Source organism: Mauremys mutica, chromosome 1, assembly GCF_020497125.1.
Source record: "Mauremys mutica isolate MM-2020 ecotype Southern chromosome 1, ASM2049712v1, whole genome shotgun sequence".
Taxonomy (NCBI): Eukaryota; Metazoa; Chordata; order Testudines; family Geoemydidae; genus Mauremys; species Mauremys mutica.
The window spans coordinates 204,846,597-204,872,471 of record NC_059072.1 but is presented as its reverse complement, the minus strand read 5'-3'; the positions used below and the strand labels follow the sequence as shown (position 1 = coordinate 204,872,471).

At 39.9% G+C, this 25,875-nt stretch overlaps 1 protein-coding gene across 3 annotated transcripts in view; it reads left to right on the top strand.

Moving 5' to 3' along the window:
- The window catches only part of DSCAM (DS cell adhesion molecule), a 644,197-nt gene that overhangs the window by 374,985 nt on the left and 243,337 nt on the right, over nucleotides 1-25,875 (top strand). For all 3 annotated transcript variants that reach the window (XM_045002507.1, XM_045002505.1, XM_045002506.1), the window contains exons 4-6: nucleotides 11,177-11,323; nucleotides 20,447-20,725; nucleotides 23,397-23,672. In XM_045002507.1, coding sequence (XP_044858442.1) covers nucleotides 11,177-11,323; nucleotides 20,447-20,725; nucleotides 23,397-23,672 — 702 coding nt within the window. The remainder of the gene's footprint in view (nucleotides 1-11,176; nucleotides 11,324-20,446; nucleotides 20,726-23,396; nucleotides 23,673-25,875) is intronic.

Here is a 25,875-nt window from a genome sequence, read left to right as displayed (position 1 = left end):
CCTGACAGAGCTGAGCTGATTGGGGAAGTGGCTACAGCTGGGGGCCACGCCCCAAACTGAGGAGCAGGGCCTTATAAAAGGCAGGGAAGCTAGGAGCCCAGACAGTCTCTCTTCTGCCTTCAGACAGAGATGGGCCTAGCTGCTGGGAAAGAGAGACCAGGTACCTGAGTGCAGCAGGGCTGGGGAAGGCTGAGGAGCTGGGGAGCTCCAGCCTAGAAAGCCCCAGGCTGCGGCCTAGGAGTGGGCCGATAGGTACTGTGGGTTGCAGAGGGCGGCCCAGGGGTAGGACAAAGCAGCAGGTCCAAACCCTCCTTGCCAGGGATGAGTTCACTGAGACTGCAGTCTGCCCCAGAGTGTGGGGCTAGACAATGACTGGCAGTAGCCATACACTGAGGCAAGGTAGGGATAGAGGGTGAGGGTTACCTAAGGAGGGGAGACCCAGAGAGACGGGGGTTATTGCCAGGGGGCAGCACCCCAGAGAAAGGGGCACCGGGTCCAGGGAGGGACACGGGGGCCAGACGAACAGGTGGATCACTGGCCTGCAGAGGGCGCTCCGGCGCTGGACGGAGCTAATTCCATGAGTCACCAGCAGGAGGTGCCGCAGGGGTGAGTCCGACCCGTTTACAGACATTTAGTCAAAAAATGCTTCCAAATTGAAAGGCGAGAGTAGCTCTGTAACCAGAGGTTTCTCAAGGTAGAAAGGTAGGCATTAGGAAACGGCTGTGGCCTTAGGCAATATTACTTCCTCTCCCTGCTGTTTCCCCTACTCAATCACCCTCCCTCTCTTCCCCTCCCCCTCCTCCTCCCCCGTGCGCACGCCCCCCCCACATGTTTTGGATGTCTACCACCAAATGGGATTGAATGTCAAGAACACTGTACCGAGTACGAACACCAAAGAGGATTCCATTTCATAGCCTGAAATCCTAGTTCCCCAAGTGAAATCAGGTCTTTCCTTTGTTTACAGTCATCTCAAAGGTATACCCAGGCAGACTATTCTACATGTTAAAAGATAGCCAGGTAATAAGAGATTATTGTAAAAGGGTTGCAGCTTTAAGACCCAGTTTTGAAAGAGTAGGTCAAAGACAACAAACATAATCGGTTGGTCACACAATCAAATCCCATCCAACCACTTGTAATTAATTATTAAAGCCCTTTTTTGTGCACTTATATGTCAGTTTGAATAGAAGAGGCGCCAGCTGTTGGGTCACTATTGAAGATCAGCCTTAAATCATTATTATTGAATTGGTAGACTCTGGTGCCACTACTGCTGTCTTGAAGAAAAATAAGTGAAGCACAATATATTGACTCTTGGAGCACGTTTTTTAAAATTTAATTTATTTTATAGTTACTCCTATCCTCTGCCTCCTCTGCTCTTCAGTGTACTACATTTTGAACAATATGATCTTTACACTACAGAAAGAATACAAATCAACCAAAGTCCAGTAATGGAGTTCCTGTATATCTTGTTTCTGATTTAAATTCTTTAGAGGTGGGGAGGGGACTAGGGTGTTCAGAGGTACACAGTGTAGAATGTTAATACTGGGTACTATGATACAAGCTACTGGGATGGCATCATAAAGAATTTTAGCAAGAGAAATTGACCTCTTCCTGCGAGGTAAAGTCCCTGTGAGAGTCTAAAGAAATAACTATGACCCTAATACATTCTAATGAGGCAGTTGCTTAAGAGGTTGAATTTTTGGAGAATTAGCATAGAATAAATGCCATATGCCATCCAGCTGTTCAGATTTTACCACATTAGTTTTCTTTTTATGAAACTTATTTCTGCCTGTTCACATCCCTAAACCATTACCTGCAGAAAATAGAGTTATCAAATTAAAGTTTAATATCAAGAAAGGGAAGCAAAAATAATTTTAGTCTAAAGCCTTTATCTCTACTATTTTTATGCTGTCTGATTTTGAAAAACAGGAATATTCTTCCTTTTTTTTTTTGTTACTTTGCAATCTGGAAGAAATTGTCGTAGCATGCCAAATCATAAAAATTGCAGCATGTTTCTTTGGCCTGGAGCAGCAAACCGCGGCCAGTGGGAGCTGCGATTGGCCAAACCTGCGGATGTGGCAGGTAAACAAACTGGTCCGGTCCACCAGGGGCTTTCCCTGCACAAGCGGTGGAACAAGTTTGGGAACCACTGTCCTAGGCTATGATTTATGCTAATCATAAATCATGTTTATGTTAATGCTAACATAATGCTAATCATGTTTGGACCTAAAGTACTATGCATACAAAGTGACTTTGAAGGTACAAACCATTAAGTCTGATGCATAAACCTAACCATTGTTCAGTTCAGAAGAAATGCAAGTCCTTCCTTCATATAATGGGTGATGTCTTGCTTGTTCTTAAATCTCCCTGTTGATGGAAAAGGGGATGAATTAGGTTTCCTGGTATCATAGAGTAAATGTAAGTTTAGCTGTATTGTGCTTCTGGTCACCTATAGGCCACATATTTATTAAGGATTCACCAGCAAGAACTGATTTTAATCCTCAGGCAGCTCCATATACCACAAGTGAACCCGTTTAATAAAAGCCGTCTTAAAACTAGCTAGTGATTTAAAACTTAACTGCTTTCTTTGCAACTGAAAGAGGGAAAGCAGCTGACAAGAGTAATGTCTATAAAGGCCTGAATCGTCTAAAACTGCAGTATTAAGATTATGACAATTTTCCTTAACATGCTGGAGGATTGACAGCTAACTACTACAGAAGAGATTTGCAACTACCCAGACCAAATGCTCTCAAGGAAGATTTAGAGAAAAGAGACTGTGCATTATGTACATGTTTTGAATCATTTTTCATGATCAAACAGCACAAAAATAATTAACATTGACATAACTATTAATTAACAAAATCTTGACAAAGTACATAAAAGTACAATTTAATATTGATCTTTTTCCTTTCCCCCTTGAACTACCAATCCCTTAACAGAAAATAAACACGTAATTTTAAAACCCCAAACAGAACATAATACAAGTACAAGTAAGACTGACAACTGATAGCAAATATGCCCCCTTTTTTGCAAATTCTAAAACATGGGTGAGAAAGGAAAAAGAAATGAGGAGGAGCATCTCCTTAAATGTTCTGATTTATCTAATGTAACTTTCAGTTTTCTATGGTGCCCATTATCACAGATCTAAATATTATATTTAATTTATTAAAATGATTAAACTGTATACACAATAAGATTATCTATTCATTTTTTCTTATTTATTCTGCTCTTAGAGAGAGACAGTATCATGATACTAGAGTTGAGCTTGTATCAACCAAAAGTATGAATTCAAACTCCCATAAATTTTAGGGGTATTTGGATTTGCGTCATCGGATTCAGACCACTTCCTGTGAATCTGAATGCAACATGGCTTCGAAACTTAGGTGCTAGTCACTGCTTAGTCCTTTGTATCATGTCAGTTTATAAAAATGAACTTGTTGTTTGCATATTTTTGAACATTTTTTTAGTTACCTCATAGTCCTAGGAGCAGGGAAAGATTTTTTTAAATGTAAAAGCAGATTGTTATTGTAGCTTAGTAATGTCACAGATTTTGCCATAACGGAAGGGTGGCCAGGCCAAATTTGAGTGAGTGGCGTTGAAACCTTGTGCCATGGGTTCGCAGCAGGTTTCATCTGGCTGCCCCCCAAGCATCTGCCTGGTTTGCATATAACTACAGTGGCTTCTGCCCATGAGATATTTCAAGGATGGGGTGAGGGCAGTATTCTCTTGGGAACCTGGGGAACTGCACCTGAGGGCTTTATCTTCCCCATGAGAACTGAAACAGGAGAAGGGTGGTCTTTTTTCCCTGTCCCCTTCCTGAAGGATTGGAGGAGGGAGAATGCTTGCTGACTCAGTGGTGTCTCAAAACTCTGACAGCTGCTCAGCCAAATATGGCTAATAATTGTGTTAATCAGAAAATTAATTATTCAGTTTGCAAACTCAGATTTCTTTCACTAGAAGCTCAGAAAGGGAAGTCATATGTCAGCACTGCTGCAAGCAAAGTTGATGGCAGTGATGAGCAAACCAGAAAAAGTCTAAAGTTTGGATCTAGGATAGATAAATATGCAAAACTTTGAAACTCTTGACCTTGAGTGTGAGCTTGGAAAATTCTTGGATTCACAATTTCATAGCTCTTAAGGCCAGAAGGCACCATTATCATCATCTACTCTGATCTTCTGCCTGACTTAGGCTAAAGAACTTTGCCAAATAATTTCTGTATCTAGCTTTTGACCTCTGATTAACCTATAGCATATCTTTTAGAAAGCAATCCGGTCTTGATTTAAAGACTGTAGATGATGGAAAATCCACTATGTCCCTTAGCAGAATTATTAGTTAGCAGAATCATTTCTGGGTTGGAAAGCTATTTCAATGGAAACCTATCTGTTTCTTTGAAAATTATGAAAGATTAAGAAACTTCTGTGTTTGTGTGTAAATTTGATAGCTCAAACCAATAAACTATCCACCAATGAAAACAAGAATTTAGGCCTTTTCCACACTACAACTGAAACCATCTTGGGCCTCAAGTCTGCAAACATTTACACATGGTTCTTAATTTTACTCATGAAAGTAATCCCACTGAGTTCACATAAAGGCTCAGAACAGCCGGTATGAGCCTATATGCTGTACTGCCAGCTCTGTGAAGCTACTATCTTGTTTTACAAAGTCAGCTTTCATTTTGAGAGGAGAGAGAGAAAAACACCATCCCTAACTCTGTAGTTGTTATAGTTCTGAAGAAAACCTCAAAAGTATGAACTGAGGGCTTGTCTGCAGTTAAAACGCTGCAGTGGCACAGTTGCGCCTCTCTAATCCTTAGTGAAGATGTTACCTACACTGATGGAACAGCTTCTTCCATCAGCATAGGTACTCCACCTCCCCAAGAGACAGTAGCTATGTCAACAGGAGAAGGCCTCCCATTGACATAGTGCTGTCTACACCAGGAATTAGGTCAGTATAACTACATCACTCAGGGGGATGGATTTTCCAATCCCTTGAGTGATGTAGTTTTACTGATACAAGCTGATAATGTAGACCAAGTCAGGATATAACTGATGCAGAAGTGTCTGTGATAGTCTGCAGAGAACTGGAACAATACCTCTGAGAGCTGTGAACTGCCCCATTCATCTCAATAAGGTATTAACTCAGATGCCTAGTGGTCATGATTTAAATGTTTTAAATGATTACTTGTTTTATTTCTCATGTCAGAAAAGAGATGGGGATCATAGATCTGAAAAAATTATTGAATAACATCTCATTTCAGTGCCAAAAGTGAGTGACATTTGAGAGATATCACAACTTATTCCCCCCCCCCCCCACCACAAAACAAGAAAGAGTTATGCAAGCTAAGGAGCCCAGCAGGACCCATGGGTATAATCAGTCCCCCTGAAGGGGAGCCAGTGGAGCTCAGAGGGATGCATACTCTTATTTTGGACATCAGCACAACCTACTGTGAGTGGCATCCTGTTTTGATGACTCACATGGATAGAACATATTTTGTGAGTGGATCTTGGAAGAGTACCACTACTGTTTAACTCAATCATGCAGATTGTTTTGTTGTTTAGAGAATCATGTTGTAGCAATGCTATAAAATGGTGAGAAAGTTATTCTCTAGAATGGCTTTTTTTAGGAAAGGTTCAGGGTAACCATTTTAGATCATTGCTAGAAAAACAGTTTTCTCAGTTGGAAGTGATGGGTACAATTGATAAAAGTTTAGTTGTGCTATATTATCATTTAGCATCTGATTAAAGGAACCATCTGTTCTTTTAATTTTTGTCAACCCAATTTAGGCTGCAATAATACAAAATCATGATATGTTTCCCACAAAGTGAAAATCAAATATTTTTTATTGCCCCATCTTGAGAATAACATTACCCCTTATTCCAAGATTAACACTGTGGCTGCCAGAAAGGGGGAAATAAATAACATTAAAAAAAGAATAATTAATGTTAGAGTCTTAAAATAGCTCATTTTTCATACACTAATTCCACAAGAAAGCATTCAAATACTCTTTTATGAATTATACATGAGAAAAATTTCATATTGGAAACCCAAACGGAGTTATCTTAACTTTATTACTAAGACCTGTAAAATTTTATTTTACTCTTTGATATTATCCAGTCTAATGGATGGCATAAAAACCTTACATACGAGCAATTTCATGTTATTAATGTGGCCTCTCATCACTTAGAGAAATTAATACAATATTTGCCAATGCAGCTAAACTTTAATGAAGTCACTGGGTTATTTAGGGCAGTCGGCAGCAGTTAGTAAAATAAGAGATGCACTTCTTTAGAAGCCATCCAAGAGGTTTAAAGGGAGACAGTTCAGGTTGGCAGGCTCCAATTTGACCTACTTTCTCTCCGTCTATTTCTTTTCATGATTATTAATTTTTTATTTGTATCCTCAGATTAAATGCTTTAGTAATGTCTCCTATATAAATACAAATTGAATGTTATTCACAGTTGATGGAAAGTAATTTGATTAAGGAAACTAAAATGGTTGCTGGTAAAGTTTGCAGAGGGCACGGAAATTGGTGCAGTTGTAAATAATAAGGATTAGGTCAATTGTATAGCATGATCTGAATCACTTGATAAACTGGTCTCATTTGAACAGCACGTGTTTTAATACAGCTAGATGCAAGGTCTAGGAACAAAGAATATAGGTCATAATTTCATAGAGTTTAAGGCCAGAAGAGATCATTAGAACATCTAGTCTGATCTCCTGTATATCACAGGCAATTAAATTTCCCCATATACCCCTATACTGAGCCCTATGACTTTAGTTGGACTAAAGTATTTCAGTCCTCAGAAGACTTCAATATTGTGTGCCACAGAAAGAGAACAGGAGAGTGTCAGGTGCCACCAATGCCCAAGGCCCATGCAGGATGGGGGGAACTGTATTCTGGAAAGCACTCTGAAAAGGACATCAGAGGTTATGGTGAATAATCAACATTAGTTACTGTGGCTAAGAAGACTAACATGTTTTTTGGATGCATAACCAGGGGAGTATCAAGTAGGAGTATGGAGAAGGTATTATCTCTGCATACAGTATTTCTGAGACCATTGCTGAAATATCGTGTCCAGTTCAGGGGTGTGAACTTAAAAAGGCTGTTGAAAAACTGGGAAGGGTTCAGAAAAGAGCTGCAAAAATGATTCAAGGTCTGAAAGATCCACTTTACAATCAAAGATTTAGGAAGATCAATCTATTTAGCTTATCAGAGAGAAGGTTAAGAGGTAACTTGACCATGGTCTGTAAGTACTTATGCGAGGAGAATATTTCTAATAATAGAGGAGCTCTTTAATCTAACAGACAATGCCTAACAATATCAAATAGCTGGGAGCTGAAGTTAGGCTAATTCAGACCAGATATAATGTACAAACTTTCAGCAGTGATGGCAATTAGTCATTGGAATAATTTACCTTGTGGTTGTAGTGGTTTCTCCATGGAAGTTTATAATCAAGATTTATGTCTTTCTACAAAAATATGCTCTAGCTCAACCTCAAGATATGGACTTCATATAGGAATTACTGTGTGAGTGGAAGATTATAATGGTTTCCTTCAGGCCTTAAAATCTATGAATCCACAAACTATTCATCCTCATACTGAAGTGAAGTTGTACAGTGGAGACAGGTGAAGACTCTGGTTCTGTTCCCATCTTTTCCACTGACCCTTGAGATATTTGGCAAGTCTCTGGTTAATCTGTGTGACTTGGTTGCCCATCTGTAATACAGTTATAAGTATAATATTAGTAATAACACTTGCCTACCTCACAATTGTGTTCTGAAGAGTAATCAGTGTTTGTAATATGCTTTGAGATCCTTGAATGAAAGACACTATATGCAAATGATGGGCCTGATTTTCAGAGGTGCTGAGCACTGAAAACTGCAATTGAAGTTAATAGGCGCTGCAAGCACTCAGCATCCCTGAAAATCAGTCTCTAAAATTATTATAATTATCAAGTTTCCAAGGGATTATTACATTCAATAGCAAGGAAAATAAATGTAAATTATGAAATATATTTTGACAGTGTTCTTTTATTAATTGGGATGAAGGTGATTTCTCTGCCTCCCTCCCTCCCTTGAAGCCTGCTAACAGCAAACAAACAAAAAGCTTAAATTTCTCTGAAAGGATGCATCTTTAAAAACATTCTTGTTTAGCATATTAAGTAGGTAAATAAAAAAAAATTGATTTTGCTAGAGCAAAACCAAAAGTGATTAAATTAAATATGCCTGGAGAACAGAACACTCCCCAAGATCAACAGTGTAATAAATGCATGTCGTTCCCCATCCTGGTGCGTTTCTAAACACTTTTGAAGTACAGTACACAGAATGCTCAACACTTAGGCTTTGTTGCAGCTGACAGCCTGTCGGCTTTAATGAAAATGCTCTCCGTTTAGAAGGTGACAGAAATTACATACATTTTCCCTTTTATGTTTTGCCATCTTTTATGTCTAGCATTTTTATGGTTTAAAGGAGTTAGTTATAAAAGTGTTACATAAATATGTAAAATATATTAAGAAAAAGAGGAAGAGAAATGCTTTAACCTTGTAATTATACACAGTGTGTGTTGGTGAGGAATGTATACTGTGTGATAAATCTGACAGATGGCAATAGCTCTTTATTTTGAGTCATGTTTAAAGAGGGTCAGGCAAAAATTCCTCAAGAATGTAGTAAGTAAAGGTTTTATTTAACAACTCCCTTTCTTATATCTGATCGTGAGATCATTTAAATAGTGTTAATATTACGTGTACATTCAAGGGGGCAAGCCCATATACGTGGGGCTAAGACTAGAAGAAGATTACATGTACATCAATAACTCTATATTTCAAAATAATTGTGTTTAATACATTACTCAGCTAATGGTCATTTACAAATTCTTAGCTGTGCAGAGACATAATGTGACGTTTCTCTAGCTTTCAGACAGGCTTTTCAAAAAATACGACCAAATTTGACTGGCATGTGTACATAGGCGCATGTGAGAACTTTTGTAGGCTGGAGTAGGGGAAAGAAGGCTCAGCCAATAACATGCAGAGGTGCAAAGGGGCATTGTGGGGTCTGGGAGTGGCTTACATATCCATGCATATACCGTATGTCCCTTAGAGCAACAATAGGCAATATAAATAGGTCTCAACATAAGATTCCTTTTCTTATATTGGTAGAAATAATATGCATTAGGTGGGAGATGCTGTGGGAATTCAACTTTTAAAACCAAGTATATGCAAAGACTTTGGCATGTGTGTAACTTTATGCATGAATAATCCCTTAGTGGCTTAAATCTTTGTAGGACTGGGGCTTTACTTAGTAAAGATACTATTGTAACCAGAATCAGTCGGTATCGGAGAGGGGGACATGGAACAGCATTCACAATGCACTCCTTGTCAGTACCCAGCCCAAGCCTGGGAAGCTAATGATCCAACCCGCTGACCAAATTTGGTAATGAATCCTGGTCATGTGCCACCTGAGGTAGGTTGTGCATATGCTAAGAAGAAGAAATACAGGTGATAGTGATGCAGGGCACTTTTAGGACGTTTGTTTGGCCATTTGCACATGCAATTACATTATTCTCATACATGGTTGGGTAAATGAGATAATTAAGACCATAACTGTACACTTAAATTACTTAAAATTCATTCTTTCAAGTGTGATCATTAGGCTTAAGAGTTAGCCCCAACTGAGATTAATGAGGGCAGCTCACATCTCTTGAAGTGATCATGCCAGGCTGAAAACATCTGTGCATTGGTTACACGGTTCACGACATGAGGATTTCTTTGCAAACAAGGAATATAAACTTTAAAAAAAATAAAGGTCTAGATTCTGTAGACATGTTGGTCAGATACCTCACAAGTTCTGGATCTGGACTGTGCGCTGAGTTTTTGGCATGACATGGCAAGTGTCCTTTTGAGCACAGATATTGGAATCTTTACAAAGTATGAAAATGCTGCACAGAAGTTAGGTTGCCAAATGATGAGTAAGAGCAGAGGAGAGTGGATTGTATAGTTGTGTCTGAGTGTGTATAGGTTGTAAATGCCATGGAAAAGGGAGGGTTACTTAGCATGGTGCAAGGGGATATAATGAAGAGTAATATGGTGAAACTCAGCAACATACATTTTTAACTGAATACCAGTGAAACACCATAGAACAGTCTTCCAAAGAAGTGGTAGAAGCCCCATCACTGGAGCCATTTAAAAGTAGACCGTACAAATAATTAGAAAATGCAATGTAGAGAGCAAGCGTATACTGGCTAGTCAAGACCTAGATGATCTAATAGATACTTTCAAATCTCTAATTTCTGTGTTTTCACCCATTGCAAGGTTTGTCAGTAAAATTGTTCAGCTGCTGTATGAAGAGTAACCTGCACAGCCAAAGAATCCCTGTTTGGCTAAGCATTACTCCTGTAAAAGAGCTCGTAGTCACACTAGTAACCTCTTATGTAAAAGGAATGGTGCTGACCATTTTTATTGAGTTAGTTATTCATTGTTAGATCGACTATACCATTTTCTCCAAACACTGTAATTAAAGATATTCCAATATTTTAGAATACAAATGCTGATTTTTTTCCTTGTGAGCTTTACATTGTATATTTTAGCCATAATTGTACTGCTCTGAAATACTATCTCCCAGGAGGTGGTATCTGCCTTCCACTATGCTAAGAAGCCTGTTTTGTTTCAAAGTAATCTGCACTGAAAGACAAACCTTGTGCATTTCAGTAATTAAAATTTTCAAGACAATGGTCCTTGGATAGTCCAAAAAAAAAAAAAGCAGCATCTAAAGGTAAACACTTCATGTTTTAGGTTTAAATATACTCCCAAAGTGCCTCCACAGATATACATGGCTGAAAAGCCTTTTCCCCTCGCTCTCCCTACGACATCTGTCCCATGTCTACCACATCTGCTCAGGTTGGGCACTGAGCTCTGCATTTGATCCAAAGTGAGCAGGAGCTCAATATCCTGTATATTTATGTTTCAATGGTAGTTTTCAACAGCAGCTCAGAATAATAGTTTGTCTTTTGCAAAAATGAGGAAAAATAATAGATTCAAAGTTCAGCCTAACCCTGCTTCTACTATAAGATTGGCAACCCATTATCTCTAGACTCTTATGAGGAAAACTTCAATTTTTTACCTCCGAAGACAAAACAACAAAAATCTTCAGGTGTTTTGAACACTGTAAACTCTTTTGTCTTTCAGGATCTAGATTTCTCATCACATCCACGGGAGCCTTGTATATTGTAGATGTACAGAATGAAGATGGATTGTATAACTACCGATGTATCACACGGCACAGATACACTGGAGAAACAAGACAAAGCAACAGCGCAAGACTTTTTGTATCAGGTACTCTGGAATTTCTTAAACTTAGTATCCTACATATTTCTCTCTCTAGCATACTGAACTGATAAGGCAGGAACTACTGGTACTAATAATCACTTGTCTAGCAAACTAAATGCACATGTAAGTAGGTAAGAATCTACAGTACTTTTCCTGTAGAAGTGAAACATTATAAATTTAAGTTGCTTTTTCTATTTTTTCCCCCCCAATTATTTATTTTCTGTTATATCCTATGTGGAAAATACTGTCCAGAATGCTATAATGTAAACTATCCCCTCAAAATATAGAAGCTGCAGGTCCAAGGATACACAGCAATTCAGTCTCAGAACAGGGATAAAAATGCAGGAATTCCTGGCTCTTAATCCACAAAATTATGTTGCTTTCTACAGTAAGATCTTAACTTTTTTTTTTTCTCGCAAATGGCCTTTTCATGAGTACATTTAGAGGCATGTGGTCTTTTCCTCTTGTAGTTTGAAAGATTCACTTGCTATTATTATTCTACTTTCTAGTAAATATTGATTGAGATGGCTCCCATTCTGCAATATTCATGATTTAACAATTTTATTTTAGCCTCGGGGACCAGATGTCCCCATCTTATAGGGACAGTTCCGATTTTGGGGTCTTTTTCTTATATAGGCTCCTATTACCCCTCCACCCCATCCCAATTTTTCACATTTGCTGTCTGGTCACCCTATTTTAGCCACTGGGCCTGTGAATGCAACACTCAGTGCCATCATGTCAAACTATCACTGAGGTATTAGTCTTCCTAATTAGTGTGCACAAAGAGTAAAAAGCAGATAAAGCTAGGAAAGAGAGAGTTAAAAATGAAACTCCACCTTCCTGTATCTTGGTAATCAAATACACATGGCCCTAAAATTTGAAAAAGAGGTTGGTCAGTAAAATTTGTCCTGGGATTTGATTGAATTATGCAAACAAATTTGCATGTCCAAAAAGGAAGTTATTTTCAAAATTGGACAGGCAAGCTGCATAAAAAATTAATGCTTCTCCAAATAACATTGGGCCGGGGGGGGGCGGGGAGAGAATAGGAGCTAGGCTTTAGTATGTATTTGGTGAATTTTAGTAGGTCTACAGTGCTTTACAAACATTAATTTGTCACTTCCATTAGGTAAATAGGTATGCATTACTATCCTAAGTTTTCCAAAGGGCATAATTGAAGAAAAAAGGGTAAGTGACTTAACCAAGGGTGTTAGTGTCAGGAGTAAGGTTAAAAAGCAGGAGTCAGTGATCATATTTAAATTGCATCCAGGTGTCTTCACCCTGCAGGCTTACAAATGAGAAGGCAGATCATAGAGCAGTGTGTTTTATTTTTCTTTTACAATCTCATTATTTTAAAGCCAGCATCACAATTGTTGTATATCTAATGATTTTGGAACACTAGGGGTTGTTATACTGCGCTCCTCCATGTCCCCTGTCTCCTACCCTCTGTTCCCAGTCTTAATACAGGGAACCGGGAGGGAGCTGAGAGTGACAAGAGGAGGCAAGGGTTGCTGGGACTGGGATTTAGTGCCACAGCATAGGATTAGAACCCCCATTTACAAACAGAGGCCTCGAAGGGATTTTCTGTGTCAGTGAATCCAGTCCCCTGCTATTGCAGGCAACCCTACCATGTAATCCCATTCATAAATGTAACAAGTTCCATCTTAAAACCAGTTAGGTTTCTTGCCCCCACTAGTCCTACTGGAAGGCTGTTCCAAAACATCCCTCCTCTGATGGTTAGAGTGTGTGTGTGTGTGAATGAATGTCTTTGTACATGTCTGTTTCTGTATCCAAAAATCATTACACATCTGCAAAATCAGCTGCTTTTGTGTCCCAGACTATAAGTGCGCAGCCTCTCCCCCTCCCAGCCTCCCAAAAGGCTATCCTTCCTTTTTGATGCATATGGCATGGTTTATAGCTAGGGTTTCTGAGGTTTTTCCCCCCCATTTTTAATTTATAAACACTGATAAAACACCCATATATCTCTCATTTTAAAAAAAGAAAGTAATTTGGTGTTTATCCAATAAACACTAGACATGGTTACTTATATCTAAGGGTTTGTCTACACGAAGCAGTAATGCAGATTACAGGGGTATGATTTCTAAAGTGCATTAATGTGGTGTGCATTAATTAGTCAGTATAGACCTGGCAGGTGCTCACTAAAGATTCACTGGTGTGCTTTAATGTAATGCTGTCTGAAACAGTACTACATTACAGCATGCTAGAGAATATTACAAAGAGATTACTCTTTACAGTACAGTATATACAAAAAAGAAAGCCCACCTGCCCCTGATTTTTGGACATCCAAATAAAACTCAAAAAGTGCTAAAAATAAATTCTGAAAAATGAAATTAATAAACTTGAAAACAGAAGCTCTAATTACAGCATTGTAGCAATTACCTGTTTTCACTATCAATCAGCTGTTATATAGTCATAGCCCTGCAGATCATCCTGGGTATAGCAACTGTCACAAGCCAGCAACTAAAGGACTCATTCTCCTTCTCTGGGATTAATCCTTTATGAGGGAAATCTGGTGATTAAATCCACAAATCCCCACTTCTTGCAGTTTGCCAGCTGTGACTGAGATCTTAGGTCACAAAGTCTTGCAAAAGGATCAAACCGACTGTTCCCCTTTCTTCTGTGAATGTTATCTAATGGTTGGTCAGCCCCTTTGAAAATATAAATCAGTATGTAAATGCTAAATATTATTTCATTATACAATCCAGAAGTAGTTCACTATTCAAGTCCTGCTATTTGTACTATGTCCCATGTGGTTGAAACACTCACTCCTAATTTTTCCAGCCAGATGAGGAAATATAAGTCCAGCACAATGGTCTGTTTGATTATCCCAGATATTTGGTCTTAACAGTAAAAGTTGATTTCCATCCTTCCCATTCAGCCCTGAAATATTGCCCCACTCCCTCATGCAGTCAAGCTAAAACTGAACCAGTGGTAATCTGTAATCAAGCCATTATCTTGACCAACAAAGGAGGATTTCTACCCCAGTTGCTTCCTGGAAAAAGTGGGAGAGAGGGCTTTCTGCCTGTTCCATCACTTATGCTTACTTTGAGCAGCCCAGGGGATATACCTCTACATGGAGTTCCCTTTCCTGCCCTATTCCACACACACACAGCATTGTGGGAAGTCTGGTGCATCCTAATGTACACCACCTTAACTTCAGCATTTGGGGCTTTTGAAGTGGTTAGTTTTACACCCTTGAAAAGCTAACTTCTGTTCTCATTTACACTCATGCAATGCTGCTGAAATCCCTGGTGTAGCAAGCTGTAACCAAGAGCCGAATCTAGCTTCATGCACAGAATTCCACCTCCCAATGACTTTGTTTTAACAGGAGACACACACACAAAATCCACAGCCGAACAGTGTCAGACACAATGTTTTGCCTCAATTTTCCATTGTCCTTGTTCACAGCCTCCTGCAGCTGACTGCTGAATCACAATATTTTAAAGAGGTTGTTGCAGTTTGTTTTTCTTTAGATTTTTGAATTGGGATATATTGCTTTCCTGTTTACTTTACTGGAGGTGATTACAAATAGAGAATTGGGTTTCTTTTCCTCTTTTCCTTTGTTTTTAACTGAAAAATGGCTAATGGCTTTGTAGGAGCTCCTACCAGGAATCTTTTTGAGGACTAGCATATGAGAAAATATGGCTATTGAAGAGATACTTGAATACATTGGAACAGAATGCAAGAAAGAGGGGTCACTTTAGTTTTATTTTGTACATCCCAAAATGGATCTGTATTATCTATATCTATATTATCTCCTCCACCACACATGCTTTGTAAACCAGTGCATGTGCCACAGGGAATAACTGTTCCTTGAAGCAAGCACACGCATGTTGGACTCTGGTATTTTAGATCTTTTTTTTCCTCAATCCACTTCTTTAGTTCCCTGTATCTGAATAGGTGATCCTTGTCGTGTTTCAAGGTCTGAATGTCACTTCATGGATTTTCACTTTAGGGGGTTGCAAACTGTACCACTCAGACCTGTCAAACACTTTGAAACTGAAAACATTTATTCAAAAACCTCCTGCTCCTGGAAGCTTTTTAATAGTGTTGCACAAAAGTGGCAACCAAACCAAACAAACAAAGAAGTGGAATTTCCTGTAAAATGTGTAGCCATTTTATATGCAACTTGTAGACGAGGGATGAAAACACTTAAAAAAAAAAAATTCAGATCTACCTAGGTGGTGTTTGGGATTCAGCTGGAGCCAGTAGAGGTTGTGATGTCATCTGGGTCCCTCTTGTCAGGACCCCTCAGGATTAGGGTTACGAAGGCCCAGAGTCCCAGGAGATAGGGAGAGTGTCAGCCACGATGGTGAAACTTGTTCTAGTAGCCAATTTTTCTCCTCAAAGTCTCTTTCTTTAAGGACCTGCAAACAGAGGGATGGAATAACCTGTCCCCTCATTATTTTGTCAACAATTAGGCCTGGTTTCTGACACACCAATTATGGTTCACTTTTCTTGTTTACCAAATATGATCTTAACACAGTGCTTGAGTAATATCAGTAGGCCTTTTTAAAAAATTCAGTCTTTGTCTCCTTTTCGTACCCTTTTCCATAAACATTTGTTGTTATGGGTTATTGTGGTGTCTCATGAACTTACACTCACTTTTTACAGTTGGGCTCACAATCAGGGTAAATTTGCAGGCCCTATTATCACAACAGGATATCCAAACCTCATCTGTTTTAGTGGAACATGGGCATCTAAGTCCCTTAAGTAGCTTTGACAATCACAGCCAGGATGTATTTTAAAAGTCACTTCCAAGTTTTAAAAAAATTATAAAATCAGTTTTAAAAAAATTAAACAAACTGACTTAAGGTGGCCAGGATGTTATGATCTTCTCACTGCATCACTGATTCTCAGTTACTCTGTAGCATCTGTTGTATTTTACACCCTCATGATAGTGCTACTTCATCTACCTTTTTGTTCTGATGGGCCTCAGATCTTTTTTTCACTCCAGCATCATGATGGACAATATCATCTGGTTGATACCAGCAGCATCACAACTCATCAGCTTTGTGGTTTGATTAAATGCCCATAAAATAGCACACATCAGGGGTAATATACAGGTTAGTGTCCTCTTGAGTCTGGTTAGAAAATATATAAAATGTTGTATCACTACATGCAGCTCCTATAGCCATCCCAGGCACATCCCTGGTGTAATTAAGACTACATCCGTACTTCATTTAGTAGCAGAGAAGATCACTGTGCACCTGAAGCTCCTTACACATATGCTATGTTGAACAGTCCACTGAAGTGTCAGCACATCTTAGGGACCATTACTAGCATCCTATCCATATTTGCATTTCTCCCGAGTTGACTCCATCAAAACCAAGTTGAGGCAGCAGGATGCCAAACAGGATATATACAGAAAACTCTTGTTACACAACATCTTCACGTTAGTTAGTCTGACACTACAAACCAGAGAAGAAATAGGAGCAGGTTAACCACTTTGTTATGATTGCTTTCAGCTTTTCTAAAATGTTACAGGGAGAGTGTAATTTCTGAAAGCCGCACATGCACAGCACGACATGCTAACAAATGTTATAGGTAGTGTTGCCAAAGATAGACCCAATGGCTATTGATGCATGTAAAATCGTTGGTTTGGATGGTAGAGCTTACAGTTGGTGAAAGCATGCTGTAGAACTGATGTTCTTCCTCAAGTGATTGCACATGTCCATTCCACTGTAGGTGTTTGTGTGCTCCACGGCACAGCTGTTGGAGAGTTTTTTCCCCTGGAGATGCCCATTGGGGTGGCACAAGAGCTTTCTGCTGACTCATCAACCACACGCAGGTATAAAGGGCAGAGCCACCCTGACACTCCCCACCCCCGACACACACACACTCTTAGTTCCCTCCTACTTCCCATGACAGTTGCTGGAGCTCCCTTATATTGATTCTGCAAGTCTTTTCTTTTAGTGTAGAAGCAGTACCATTTTTAGAATCTTTGTAGTTAGTTAGCGTAGATTAGTTGAAAAAGAAAAAAAGTGGGCTTTTTTTGTTGTTTGTGTGTTTCTGGTGCCTAATCTGGGTACCAGCCCGGGTACTGGAGTTATGCTGCACTCTCGGGGCTTCAAGCCCTGCCACTTTTGTGGTAAGGCAGTGCTGATTAGGGACTCTCACCTCAGCTGCTTTAAGTGCTTGGGAAAGGCTCACGTAAGTGACAGATGTAGCATGTGTAAGGGCTTTAAGCCCTGCTTTGAGAAGGATTGAGGGTTTCCCCCTCAATCAAGAGCATCTCTGCATCCATCTCATTCAACTCCATCTACTGGCCATAAGGAGCATCAGTGCTGCAAACAACTTAGCGTTGGTACTGAGCCCAGCACCAAGCAAATTGCCCCTGGAAATTTCCACTACTTGCATCCGACAAACTGGGTATTCACCCATGAAAGCTCATGCTCCAATATGTCTGTTAGTCTATAAGATGCCACAGGACTCTCTGCTGCTTTTACAGATCCAGACTAACACGGCTACCCCTCTGATACTTGATAAGCAAATTCAGGACCCTTCTCATGAGCAATCCCAAGAAGAGTGGGAATGGGACCAGCCCCCAGTTGACATTGGTGGAGATGTCCTGCTCTAGGGAAGTTCAGGAGGTGCTGCTGAATAGTACAAAACCATCACAGAAGAGCACTCTACCTGGCTAAATGAAAGATTTTCCATTTGATCCAGACAGAAAGGGTTTTCCCCAATCCTCGCTTCTATTAGGCACATGCTGGACTATCTTCTGTCCCTAAAACACGAAGTGTTGGAGATTAGCTCAATCAGCGTGTAGATATACCTATCTCACAGAGCTGGAAGGGACCCCGAAATGTCATTGAGTCCAGCCCCCTGCCTTCACCAGCAGGACCAAGTACTGATTTTGCTCCAGATCCCGAAGTGGCTACCTCTAGGATTGAACTCACAACCCTAGGTTTAGCAGGCCAATGCTCAAACCACTGAGCTATCCCTCCACCCAGCATCTAGCCTATCATTCCCACCTATTGCTAACTGATCTCTTTTTTCCATCCCAATGTCTGTAAGACTTTTAAAGGGCCTGGACAAACTATTTCTGCATTTGCAGAACGCTGCTCCCCCATGCAGCCTGGATCTAATCTTAGCAAAGATGATGGGTTCCCTCCACTTCGAGCCTCTATTGACCTGCTCCCAGCTGCATGCTTTGATGAATGTAGCTTTTTTTAGTGGCCATTATACCAGCCAGAAGAGTGGGAGATCTCAGGGCACTAATGTCAGATCCTCCATAGACATGTTTCTACCCAGAAAACGTTTGCCATCATCCTCACCCAAATTTTTTTTACCAAGGTGGTTTCCACTTTTCATATTAACCAAGAAATCTTCTTGCTGACTTTCTTTCCAGCGCATCATGGTCATCAGGATGAGGAGAGCCTTCATGCTCTGATGTTAGAAGAACTTTCACTTTTTACCTGGATCAGATTAAACATTGCAGGTCTTCAACTCAGTTGTTTATTGCATTTGCAAACAGTAGGAAGGGCAGTTCTGTATTCACTCAAAGGATCTTGTCTTGGATATCCAGTTGTATTTGTTTTTGTTACAAGTTGGCTAACATGAAGACTCTGGATAGAGTGTTGGGCCATTTGACTAGGTCCCAAGCAGCTTCTGTGACCTTTCTGGCTAACATTCCCATATTAGACATTGGCAAAGCAGCAACCTGGTAATCTTGTCCTACATTTACCTCTCATTATGCCATCTCCCAACAATCTAGAGACAATGCTAAATTTGGATGAGTGGTCCTCCAGTCCCTGTTCACATAGACTCTGAACCCACCTGCACTTGGGGTTGCTTGTGAGTCAGCTGCAGTGGCACGGGCATGTGCAGTCACTCAAAGAAGAAGAAACAGTTAGTAAACTTTCTGTAACTGTTGTTCTTCAAGATGTGTTGCACATGTCCATTCCAGACCCTGCTTTCCTTCCCCTCTCTATCGGAGTGTTCTGGGGGACAGGAACTGAGGGGGAGTCAGGGACAATTCTGCCCTTTACAGCTGTGTGCAGTACATGAGGCAGCAAAGAACAACAGTTACGGAAAGGTTAAGTAACCATTTTATAGTGGTTCAAGTGTTTTGCTAGCATCCAGACAGAGGCAAAGATTGTGTGGTTATCTTTGATTAAACCTCACAATTCACATTTTACTAACTTTTTATATAAAATTAACGTGGGTGACTGCTTAGTCCATTTGTTTTCAGTCTAATGGCATTTCATTTTTTAGAACTGTTTTTGTAACTTGCATAACAACTCTATAGTACACAGAAGATGGAGTGCAACAAATAGATCAACATATGCTAGGTGAGAGAGAGGGCGAAGTTTAACATGTGGAGTCTACCATGGTTAAAATGTCGCAACATTGATTAAGATAGAAGAAAAATAGCTTCATTTAAGTCAACATTTGATATTATGATCATTATTTATTTTATTTGACGTTAGTAGCAGTAGTAATAAACATGTATTGTGTGGTAGTGCCTATGTTTGGTGAAGGTATCAAAGCATAAACATGGAGTTGATATGGCACGTTTCTCTAGAATAGAAATAACAAGAGTCACATGGCAGTTGGGACTTGTTTGTGTCCCTTCTGGGAACCTGGACAAAGAGCAGTTTGCTGGAGTTATAAGCTCTAGTTTACTTTTGCTATCTAAGATTCCTTTTTAAGAATATACAATATTTGTCAATTAGACTACAAACATACTGCCCCTTGCTTCTGCCCATTTCTCTTCTGACAAGGGAGTAATTCACTCTTCTAGTTCAAAACCCTCCGACCACTTAGAAGTGGGCAAAATATGTTGGTTTAGTTCTTGGTGAAATGTGTTTACACTTTCTGGCTCTTTCTCTTTCCTGATGGGTGACGTGAAAAATGACTGCCACCTGGAAAAAATCCAGTGGGAGGTCTTCCAAGTAATCATGCAATGTTTAGTTAGTACATGCTGCTGGAAGTAAGCCAGTACTGCTGAGATACCACAATCTGGATGACTGGTGCACAGTAGCAGTTTACAGTACATAAAATTCTGGGATAGCAACTAAAAAAAGAAAGATAAATAGCAGCATATTGCTTAGAAAATGTAATAATCTTAATTAACTACACTGAAAACATCTATTTGCTTTCCAGACCCAGCAAACTCAGCACCGTCTATTCTGGATGGGTTTGACCAACGTAAAGCCATGGCAGGACAGCGAGTGGAGCTGCCTTGCAAAGCATCGGGGCACCCAGCACCAAAGTACCGTTGGCTGAAGGACAATGTTCCCTGGGAGCCAGATAGCAGGTTTCGGCAGACAGTCACAGGTCTGCTGATAGAGAACACACGTCCTTCAGACTCAGGCAACTACGTTTGTGAGGTGTGGAACAACTATGGTACTGCTGAGGTGATAGGGCATCTACATGTAAAACGTAAGTCCAGGACTGAATGTGGCAAGTATAATTTCAAACCCATGATTGTGCTTGGTTTTGCAATGGAAGGAAACGAAAGAAATATTTTGTAGAAGCTTCTTTTGTTATTGTTTTTGTTGCTGTTACTTGTTTTGTTATTGTCAATGGTGGCTGCTTGAAGCTGCTCAAAGGTTTGGAATGTTATAAACTGCCTTAGTGGAGATGGATTAGTGAGCAGAATGCAGATGAGAGATCAGAAGTGCAAAATGAACACAGTTTATCACATGGTTATGTGATTTTTCACATAAAGGATGTATTTTGCTTAGTAATAGAAATAGATGAATTGCAAACTGTCTTCTGAATAAAAGTGTCAAGCTCTGGTCACTGGGATTTCTGCTATTCATTATTTTGAATATTCAGATAATCCTGGAGTATTCATGAAAATGTATGAAAATCCTGAATGTCTCATGAATTTTATCATAAATGATTATTAGTCTGAAATGCTGTATTGGAAAGGCATTATTTGCTGTTTGTTATTCTTCTGTTTAATTTTTTTGGTATAAAGGAGCAGAAACAATACCATTTGACTTAGATTTCCAACCACACAACATGAATAAGAAATTGTGAAAAGGAAAAGTGTGTGAACAATCCATTGTCTAAAAATTATTCAGTGAATAATTACAAATAACAAATACATCCAAAGAAAATCAGGATAATTTATCATTGATTCAAAAATTTAAAAAGATGGCTACATTTGTAAAGCATTCATAACAGGTAGATGAATCAGATCCACTTAATATTGTACAGGCTCATAACAGATCAGGAATATCTAGTAATCCTCAATAGGGAAATAATAATATTTACATTATTATATTATACAATATTCTTTAAAGCAGAATTAAGTTAACTAGGAAATTGTGTATATGTGTCTAAAATATATATAATTCTTTAGTTAACTCATCTGTTTTACAGAATATAGTATAACATCTTATATCTATAGCCGTGTGTGTGTGCATGTGTTTGTGTGTGTGTGTGAGAGAGAGAGAGAGGTAAAATAAATAAGCAATATTGATAGCGCTTCCAATATTAGGTAAAATGTTGGTCATTAAACATGCTAAACAAACGATATCTCATCACATTTGATTCATAACACATATCCACAGATAATAAAAGAGATATATTATATTTTGAATTATTTCTTGATAGAGCTGGTATTGAACAAAAAGCCTGGGGGAGAATCCCATCTGGATATAAATTTCATGGTGGTATGTTATATATTGTGACAAAGTTCCTCCTCTACCTTGGTGGGTCCTGAGCTTATTTGGCAGATTTGCTCACCTCAGTGATCTTCCCCACAGTCTGAGTCAACTTCTGTGTCTGATCAGGAGTTGGGAGGTTTGGGGGGAACCTGGGCCCACCCTCTACTCCGGGTTCCAGCCCAGGGCCCTGTGGATTGCAGCTGTCTATAGTGCCTCCTGTAACAGCTGCATGACAGCTGCAACTCCCTGGGCTACTTCCCCCTGGCCTCCTCCAAACACCTTCTTTATCCTCACCACAGGACCTTCCTCCTGGTGTCTGATAACGCTTGTACTCTTTAGTCCTCCAGCAGCATACCCTCTCACTCTCAGGGTAGGTCTATACTTACCCGCCGGGTCGACGCGTAGAGTTCGACTTCTCGGAGTTCGAACTATCGCATCTAATCTAGACGCGATAGTTCGAACTCCACCACTGCGAACGGCGGTGGCGGAGTCGACTGGGCGTCTGGACGGGTGAGTAGCTCGAACTAAGGTAGTTCGACTTCAGCTACGCTATTTGCGTAGCTGAAGTTGCGTACCTTAGTTCGACCCCCCCGCTTAGTGTAGACCAGGCCTCAGCTCCTTGCGCCTCTTGCTCCCAGCTCCTCACACGCACTTCCTCTCCTCTGGTTCACTCCTTCCCTGACTGAAGTGACTCCTTTTTAAACCCAGGTGCCCTGATTAGCCTGCCTTGATTGGCTGCAGGTGTTCTAATCAGCCTGTCTGCCTTAATTGGTTCTAGCAGGTTCCTGATTACTCTAGTGCAGCCCTTGCTCTGGTCACTCAGGGAACAGAAAACTACTCAATCCAGTGACCAGTATATTTGCCTTCTACCAGACTCCTGTACCCCACTGGCCTGGGTCTGTCACAATATGTACTGAGCCCAATCAAAATGTAGGGAGGTTGGGATGCAGATCCAAATCCAGTAGGTTTAGTTGTTGGTATGTGTGTGGATAAAGACTCCCTTGCTTATGTTTACTATTGTTACTTCAATACTGTAAATTTTCTTTCACACATAATATCAAACTTCAATAAAAATATATCCTCATATTCTTAAATGGTGATACTGAGAATAAAGTCAGGTGGGCTATCTTACTGCTTTGTGTACTTATCCCACAGTGAGTTCCACACAGGGGCACCCTCACATCCAGGCAGAGCCCCACTGATGGCAATGGGACTCCAGCTGGGTATAGGGGTCTGCCTGTGCAGAACTAATTGTGAGACTGTGGCCTTAAAAGGCCCTTGAAATCAAACATGGCCACCTATTCTCATTTCAGAGATGTGTATTTGTGATTTAGTGTTTTTTCTCAGTGAAAGGTCACCTGTTAGTCATATTTTTTTAAAAGATACATAATGTCTTCCTTTCCCCCCCCCCTCCTTTTGACTTAAATCTTCAGAGCCTCTGAAAGCCACAATCAGTCCACGGAAAGTTAAAAGCAGTGTTGGTAGTCAAGTGTCCTTGTCCTGCAGTGTGACTGGAACTGAGGACCAAGAACTCTCCTGGTACCGAAATGGTGAAATCATCAACCCTGGAAACAATGTGAGGATCATGGGGATCAACCGTGAGAATCTCATTATGGATGGCATGGCCAAAAGTGATGGTGGAGCGTACCAGTGCTTTGTACGCAAGGACAAGATGTCTGCTCAAGACTATGTTCAGGTGGTGCTAGAAGGTTAGTCATTACCTGCTTTAGTGGGGTTACTGGCTACAGTGAAGTGTTATTGTATGTATATAGTATATATAATATGCTTGTGGTCTCCAATTATAAAGAGAGAAGACCCTGTGCCTGTAGGAAGGATCAAACTAGCCACACACTTTGGGAGATATTTGTGCCTCTTCGTGCTCCAGAACAACAAATGAGAGGAAATGAAGGTCCAAGTGTCAAATAAATTGATTTGAAAAATATTCCTCCTACTGAAGCCCCACCAACTGCGTTAATTTTCTGCTGCTATCCAAAATTCTGTAACTCCAGGACAAGAGAGAAGAGAGATCCCTACTGAGGATCAAACATTTCATTCCAAACGCAGTTTTCAGGCTGGCTGTGAAATCAGTTGAAGGTCTGGAGATCATGCTAAGTAACTGACACAATGTTCCACATAATAATCAAGTGAGGAAAGTAATCAATTTGTACAGAGCCGGTTCACTAATGAGGCTGTAGTGCAGTCATGGCATGGCCACTATTTTTAGTCTTTATAGAAAAAGAAGAGATTACCTGCCTGGACCTAGTTACCTCGGCAACCATCTCTTGTGACTAAGAAAGCCTAAAGAGCATATTGATAATCTATAATGATGTCGAGAGAGTGCAGGTTATCAGAGAGCGACAGCAGGAAAGATTTCAAAGACACTCGGGTCTTGCTGGGAAAATAATGTCTGCTTTCATCTCCAAAAAAGCCTGTCACTTGAATAAAAAAAAGGGCAGAGGTGCATACTGAGCACACTCACTGATTTATTTGTCGTGTGTCAGTTTCCATTCAGGATAAAAAGCCGATAGCTTTTTTGTCTTGTGAGAGATGACAGTGCGAATGCATGGAAAAGAAAAGGAAGAGAGAGAGAGTCAGAGATGAAGAAAGAAATTTTAAATACTCTGTTACGCATCCAATAGGACAAGAACAAAGAGAGAGGGAGAGAGAAAAAATATATAAGAAACCCAACCTAATGTCCCTGCTGAAATGTAGGTGTTTCAATGTACTGGAAATGATAATTTTGATGCTCTTAGGTGATTGTGCTGGGGAGAGAGAACACTGCTGTACTTTTTTTTTTTTTAATCCTGCTGAGATTCAGCACATTTTGTAGGGATAGCAATTCAAGCTCCACACACATCACAAGATCTCCCTCAGTTTTCTGTGTGATCCTGTGTTGAGATTACTAGGTAAGGAGAGGCTATTTCCAATGGCATTATGCTGGTCTGAGCCTCCATGAAATGTGCAGAGTGCACTACGTATTCTCTCACAATATTAGAGTTACTGATGCTTGTCACTGATGTCCTTCCCCATTACATCTTGTATGGAATTAAAATGAGTTATTCCCATAGGGCAAAGCCCACTGGGTGGGAAGAGAGGGGTTTTCAAGAGGCTTAAGCCATTCTTTATACTGTGATTAAACCACCCTCTTATAGTCTTTGCTGATGCTAATATTTTCTCAACTTTAAAACTAATTGGCTGGCCCCCACAGTGCATTAGATCCAGACAATGGCATACAGAATTGTTTTCTAAACCTCTTACTAGACTGCTTCCTACATATTATGAGCTGAACCAGATGCATTCTTACCCCCAGTTATATTTAAATCCATTCTAAACACCACTCTTAAAGCATACTGTAATTTAAAAAAGAACAACAGAAAGAGTGTACTGTATTGCAAAATCTGGGAAAGAACCTTCTAAATAATAATAGGGTGTCATTTTTGTTAAAACCATTACACTTCTGTGCTATCCAGTTAGAGAATAATTTAATTCTACTCCATACTTTGAAAATCCTTACCTTTTTCTTTTCTCACTTGCACCTTGGAGACTTTGGTTAAATTGTGACATGAGTCACAAGAAAATATATTTGTTGTCCTCTCCACCTTGGTAGATTTGTGTACAACACTGAGCTACCTCAAAAAATGTCATCATCAGCATGCGTAGCAATTTGTATTTGGAAAAGGCTTATTTTAATACTGGTACAAGAGAGATATTGCAGGACTGAACTGAATTGGCAGAGATGTTTGGAATTAGCATACACAAATTATGCCTGGCTTTGGCCAACATTATTCGTCCTTAACTTTCAAAGGAACTGAAATGTTTAAGTATATCCCCAAACCCCATTTTAGGCTTACACTCTACTTCTTTGGCTTCTCAATTGCCTATGGTGTCCAAGCCTTTTTCACAGAAACATGG